Source organism: Pocillopora damicornis, chromosome 4 (assembly GCF_964200805.1).
Source record: "Pocillopora damicornis chromosome 4, jaPocDami1.2, whole genome shotgun sequence".
NCBI classification, from domain to species: domain Eukaryota; kingdom Metazoa; phylum Cnidaria; class Anthozoa; order Scleractinia; family Pocilloporidae; genus Pocillopora; species Pocillopora damicornis.
In genome coordinates this window covers 14,983,810-14,990,728 of record NC_142673.1, presented here as the reverse complement: position 1 = coordinate 14,990,728, position 6,919 = coordinate 14,983,810, and the positions used below count along the sequence as shown (strand labels likewise).

The following is a 6,919-nucleotide window of genomic DNA, read 5'->3' as shown; positions in this document are numbered from 1 at the left end:
GTAGCCCATCAATCTATTTCCATTTTTTCCTCGAGCGCATGCCATCATATCTGCAGGTTAGCTCTAAAGGGGCTGTTGACATTTCGAAAAAGGAAGAGGGAAAATGAATAATTGAGGGACTTAACCCGTACACTGAATTACCCTGACAAAGAAAATTACCCCCAAGAAAATCCCTGTATGTTAGAAATTGAAATTATCGAGAAAGAAAACGACGCTCTCAGTAACTAAGAAAAAATATAGTGCTCTGAAGTTATTGGTCGAAATCCAACTGACAAACTGGATGAATCGTTTGCTCTCAGCTCTAGGCAAGATGACAGAAAAAAAATAAAAACCCTTGGGCCCCTTTTTGTGTCTATGGCTTCTGATAAGACAAAATCCACGATGGTAAGAATTAATGCATTTAGTTTATTAAACATGAATAAACTGACACTTTCCTTAATTAATATATGTGTTATTGATCAACCAGATATTGTCCAAGTTGATTTCTTTTTCTTTCTTTTTAGTTCGTTTGTTTGTTTGATTTTTCTAGACTTCTTCTTAGCAAACAATTTTGAAACTCATTGTATTTTTCTTCGATGTGAATTCCTTCAGGATGTATTTAAATTAACATGAATTATGCCAAATTATCTGTTAGTCTTCATAACGAAATAAAAACTACGCATGCCTTTGAAGGTTTTTTAATGCTTAAAAATAACTCACTTGCTAACACAGCAAGAAACGTATCTAGTCTACAAAAAACATAAGGCAACTGGAGCAAGTAATCTTCTACTTTTGGGCTGCTTACAGCAATTTGGAAATGATAAAATGTCTTAATTTAGCAAGTTAGCAAAATGTAGACGAAACTAATCAAATGGGCAATATTCGTTCAAAAGACTAAGGGCAGACATATCTCTGAGCAAACTCCTCCAAAATATCCTTGTTGAGATCACGTTTCTCTGGCCACAGTTTAACAAACGCAGTCTTGTCCAGCTGGTACCTGCCCCCTTCATCCAATCCCATGATCAAGTACGCTGTATTTTCCTTCATATCGGGACTCTGGCACGATCCACGTTTCTTGAGTTCGATCCTCTGTCTAACCTTTAAGTTCTTGTGGCCTTGTTGAATAACTTGCAAAACCTCGACAACGTAGTTTAGCATACTTCCGTCTTCATCGATCAGCAGAACCTTTCCTTTTATAACTGTAAGTAAATTATTGAATACGTTATACAAGCAAAGTGGAATCAAATTCCTTGCCTAGCGTTTTGAACTCTTTAATTCGTTTTCATTATCCGCTTTCGTGGGCTCATCCCGACTTTTGTATCATAAAGCGACTAAGGTGCTCATAAAAGTTGCCGGTTGTCCCCGACCGACCCCTACCTCGCAAGGTTTCTCTGACTTTTTCTAAAGCTTGTCACTATTCATCAATACAGTCCCTAGTGAAGGCAGATCCTGTAACATTTTGAGTTTCACACCCCAAGCCACCATACAATGCTCAGATAGAATATCAATCAGTCGTTTCAGAGCACAACACTATATAACACATGATGAAGTGTCCCATATTTTTTTACACCGACCAAACCTCTGAATTGAGAACTGAGTGTTTTCTAACAACTAGATTGTGAGCTTGAGATTTTTATCGAGTAATTGTTGTTGAGGGCGAAGCCCGAATCAATTTTCACGCATAGAAATCGGGAGCGAATAATCTATTGGTTAGATTAAATCTAGTTACCTTGCAAATGTTTACAACAGGACAGGCTCGTGTTTTTATCTCGTTTACTTTACAACCACACAATGCTAGGCTACTCACCATATATCACGGAATAGAGAGTGAGTAACCAATCAGATTGCAGCATTTGGGATAGAACGGTAATAGATTTATACTGAGTCATAATAGCAGGTACTACGCTTCGAATTAAAAAGGAGTGGCGATCTTACCGTAATTGTAATTGTCACAAGCTAAATTAATCAGCTTGTCCACATCACCAATAGGAGGATCTCTTTGAGCACATTCATCTGGAATAGGGAAATAAAATTACAGCAATGAATAAGTTGAACGCCCTCCTCGAATGATTGCTTAATTTGATGTTGAGTTACTAAGTTGTTTAAGCCATTTTTAATGTCATCAGACGTACATGTTGACAAAATCGTTCAAACAGTGGTGTCTATTCTGTCTAATAACCCTCACCTTGGGTGCATTTGCACGATCTTGAGCCAACTTCACAAACTCCCAACTTCAACGGGCTGTGCTTGTCAGGTCCATAAAATTTGCTGCAGGATTGATCTGTACTCATGAAAACAAACAAACAAACAAACAAATAAGTATACAAATATTTACTTAATTCCTTAAGAATTCCGAGTAACTTTAACATGACTAATTTCTCCGAGTATTTACCCTCTTGACAATGACAATAGAACCAGAACGAACCAGACCAAAACATCAAAGCCCAGTTGTTCAAAAGGTAGATAAAGCTATCCAACGAATAAATCGCTATCCAGCGGATATGGGTTCACAAAACGAACTGTGCTATCCACTGGATAGAGATTAATCCAGCAGATAGCGTTCACCACCATTCGAACAACCGGGGCCAGTTCCGATGAAATATTTTTCTCTTGAACCTGACATTCAACAATGCATTACACATAACCTTTATATCAATTCCATTTAAGTTTTAAATAAACTCTGACCTGGTTCGTAGTAGTCGTATACATTCACCGGTACCGCTTGCACGACTCCCACATAATATTCTCTATCAAACCGAACATCTACACACAGAGGACGGTCACTGCGAATCTGCGATGAAAAATGATCATAAGGCCACTAGTATAACAAGGATCACTTCCTATTAATATTTCAAAACAACTAACAGAAAGAAGACACACGATTTCTAGTGAACAGCAACTGCGGAGACCACATGGTAACATGGTCATGTTAATGTGGTCTGCGCCAATGGTCACGGACCCAGAAAAGTGTCTCAAGTGGAAAGACGGATAAGGAAAAGGATGATAAAACGAGAACACTTCCTTTAACTACTCTAGTTTAGCAAAAGATTTCCGTTTAGAGAACGACAAAATTTGCATTGAATTCAATGGCTTGAGAAGTGAGCGAATACAAAACAATCAGTATTGAACTTCAATCACGCGATCAAGACTATACAGTTGACTCCGAAGAATCAGCTTGACTGTACTTATACTTAAAAGAGAGCCTACCAAAGCCAAGGGTGTACTCTAGATGTATCACAAGTAGACCCTAGCTTGGATGATTTAGCTCAAACTAGACCGCCATTTACTGCGTCTTTTACAGATTCAGAATTTTCCGGCGTACTTCCTGTACTCTACTGGCTTCTCGCCTGAATTTAAAGAATTTTGCCCGAGATATAGGTGAAGACGCGGGGGACGACGACGGAAAATGAATGCTGCCTTTAATCCTTTCCCCCCGTGCCTCCTTGTATGAAAGGGAAACCTAGGCTTGTAGAGATTCATATTCACTGATCTACATATCTTACCTCACTGAGGTAAACAACCAGTGAGGTGTGTGAGACCTCAAGCTTATCCACTTCAGCTATATCCTGCAACTGTTAAAAGGAAAGAAAGCTTTCAAAATTTTAATTCAAAATGACACACTTTTTCCTCCAACTTTGGTTTTATGAAAATTTTAATCGTTTCCTTATGCGCTTTTTTCCAGCGATTTTCCAGGTTTATTGATGTCGCTGTCACGACGATGACAGTTTCGCGAACCATAGTTTGAAACAATCTCATGTACAACAACAACCAAAGTGCAATGAAGACACTGAATCAAAAAACGAGAAGGGCGGTCACAACCGCGACAACTAAATAAAACCTATTTGAGGATTAATAGCAAAAATATCAAATGTATACGAAACATAAACGAAGAGAAGGATAGAAGGCAATTACAATCAAATTGAGTGCACTTTAATTTTCTTACCGATTGTGTTGATAGCGAGGTCGACATCAACCTACCTTATTCAGTGAGATCTGATCGGGTTTAAATCCTGTCAAAATTCCAATATCCATTATAGACATTCCGATATTACCTTTCTCTTTGTACCTGGAAATGTAATGAGAAACATTTCAGACCTACAGGAATTTCATTGAGGTCGAGAAATAGCCGGGTCATTGTGTAGAGATGTGTCGGCAAGACACTTCACCCTCATCCAGTGCCACTCTCCACCCGGGAGTATAAAAGGGTACGGGTGAACCGACAGGGAAAGCTGACGAAATGCCTGGGGATTGAGGAATGAGGAATAAAAACTTACCTAGTGCAAACTTTTAAGTGAATGCTCTTGACGCGCTGATGTTTAGGCGGAGGCCTTTTATTTTTATTACTCTTGTTCTTATTCCTCCTCTTTTGCTTTTCTTTCTCCTCTTTTCTGCATTTTCTTTTCGCTTTCTTGCCTTTTAATTTCTTGCACCGATTTATTCCTCCCTTGTCGTTCTTTTTTCCTTTCTCATTATCATCAGCAGCTTCATCTTCCACAGGACCAAACAAATTGCCCACTTTAGGTTCTTTGATTTCTTTCACTGTGATGTTTAGGTCAAACTTACAACTCTCGCCGCGAGTCGACGGAACGTTGTAACGAACTTCAACCTGAAATTTAAACGCAAATTTTAAAGACAATTTTTTACTCTTTCAATAATGCGAAAAGGGTGCAGGGAAATGAAAATGTCTCCTTTTCAAGCGGCAAGCAAAGCATTTCAAGTTGATTTTTTTTCACCGCGTAAGGTGGTTCAGATAAGAGAAATTGTCGATTGTTTAAACTTTTTGATAGCTGACAACATCTCGCATCTCTCTTTTAATAGCTGACAACAACTCACAACGAAAGTGACCACATCGCAAGACAAACGATTATCCTTCATGGTGAAAGTGTATTCATAACAATGACACACCATATATATCTATCTATATCAACAAATTAAACCTACGAAAAAAACTCTTGTTTCCTGCGGGATTTCTACTCATACAGTGTACATTTTATCTAACTTATTGCAGTATAAAGACGCTGAGCGAAAGGCGAGATAGGTGAAGTGCCAAATCAATGAGAAGATCGCAAAAAAAAAAAAGGGGGGGGGGGCTAGAATGTCGTCAAATTTATCAATCAAAAGCAATTTTCGCGCACGGCCATCAAATTGGTCATGATCGGCGCATAAAAACTCCTAAGAGTCAAGCTCGTTATTTTCATTCCATGTCCCGATGTATTATAACTTGTATTCTTATTTTTTCCGCATTTTGTGTCTGGTGTAGTCCGCAAACTATGGCACTGAATAAATTGTTAACCATACCTCCAGCATTCCTACACCGGTTCCTTGAGTGTCGACAAAGAGATCTCCCCCAAGGAGATTCTTGATCTGCAATGAAACACATAGATGAACTTCACTCTCCGGTTTAACTTTGCGCATAAAATGACTGACCCTTGAACACGATATGCGTTTTGATTCCAATTTTCACCAATAAAGCAATTTTCAATTTTGTGCCGAAATGTTCCGGGATCGCTTTGAATTTGCGTTATTTAATTTTGCCTTGTTGGGAAAAAAAAAAAACAAAAAAAAACACGAATGGCAAGGCCACGGTTGGTTTCGGTTGCACACCACATCGTTTGAAAAGGCGAAACGAGCTTTCTACTACACAAATCACGAAGCGACACATCGCAAAACAGTGCAATTCTCGCTTACTCAAACCCTCCATTGAAATTTCTCTATAAGTAAAGTATCTCATTCGCAATCCTTACATCGAATTGTCTCCGCAGCAGTGCGTTATCTGGCGTGATGTGTACCGGCGGTGGTTTCCAGTCTCCATCCACTACTGATGACAATTTCACTCTCAGATCCAAGTTGTTACCGGCGGTCTGTTCACTGTACATAGCTAAAGCTTGAAGAGCTACCACTGTATCCTAAAGAAAAATAGTTCTGATTGATACATTGTCGAGAAAAGCTGCGAAAAAAAAGCTCAATAGACAAAAGTCGATAATAAACCTTTTAGCTTGATATAAAAGTGATCTAAAAAAAAATCTTCACTTATTTTCCAATTAAGTTCGCTGTGAATAATATTAGAACCCTCTTGTTGTTTATAACAAAAAGGCTCGTAAGTAACTTAAGGAACTGAAATATTTGGAATAATCCTACAGTTGGACCCTAAAAGGTTTTAGTACATTCAGTGTTTTTGAGAAAATAGGAAGAGCCGTGAAAATTCTCAATTCTCCGTCCTAAGATCGTGTGCGCCAGATCCATCAAAGTGGATGTCCAGTGAGAGCTGGTCGCTTTCGCCCCTCATGAGCATTCGAATACCATCCAACAACACTGTAGAGAGCTCGTTAGCGGGCTGCTTTGTTTCCAGTGTTTCTATTCTTACAACCCCTGAAGTAAAAAGGGGGAGGGAAAAAGACAAACCCTGGGAGAGAGGTTGGTTGGCAAATAAGGCCACGCATTAGCTTTACTTGCAACTGCTGAGATCAGCGGTAATTGCGAAGAAAATTTCCCCTCTTCCAACGATGCGTCACCTGTCAGCCTACAGATAACCGGCACGCCACCGACATATAACTGACAGACAACTGACTGTCGGTCGATTGTCAGACGACACGTTTCTTCAGGGAGTTATTCTTCAAAATTATCCGGACCACTGAGCAGTTTGACGTTTACGTACACGAAAAAAGGCAAAAAAAATTGGAGAATACTGACGCTAGCTGCGCTATTTCAACTACTTTGTTAAACAGACCTGAGTAGACACGAATCCAACACCACCCTGCCTCTGACTGGTCATATACGTCACAATAGGACCTGCATAAGCTGTGCGTCCGAGGAGAACTTGAGTCATCAGTGCGTAACCAGCGGTCTCCACATCCAACGCATTGCCACCAGTGTTCCAGTAACGTGACTTTTTAGCTAAGAGGAGATACGGCAACAAAAATTAAATTAATAATTCAAAGTG

The 6,919-nt window shown here is 39.4% G+C and overlaps 1 protein-coding gene across 1 annotated transcript in view; it reads right to left on the bottom strand.

Annotated features, from left to right (window-relative positions):
• Positions 1–385: 385 nt before the first annotated feature.
• Positions 386–6,919, bottom strand: part of LOC113675669 (A.superbus venom factor 1) — a 29,585-nt gene continuing 23,051 nt past the window's right edge. Inside the window, exons 33-42 of the mRNA XM_089202914.1 lie at positions 6,707–6,873; positions 5,724–5,885; positions 5,278–5,343; positions 4,254–4,585; positions 3,958–4,045; positions 3,483–3,551; positions 2,665–2,770; positions 2,165–2,260; positions 1,915–1,992; positions 386–1,178 (exon numbers count right to left, since the gene is read on the bottom strand). Coding sequence (XP_089059040.1) covers positions 874–1,178; positions 1,915–1,992; positions 2,165–2,260; positions 2,665–2,770; positions 3,483–3,551; positions 3,958–4,045; positions 4,254–4,585; positions 5,278–5,343; positions 5,724–5,885; positions 6,707–6,873 — 1,469 coding nt within the window. The 3' untranslated portion in view covers positions 386–873. The remainder of the gene's footprint in view (positions 1,179–1,914; positions 1,993–2,164; positions 2,261–2,664; positions 2,771–3,482; positions 3,552–3,957; positions 4,046–4,253; positions 4,586–5,277; positions 5,344–5,723; positions 5,886–6,706; positions 6,874–6,919) is intronic.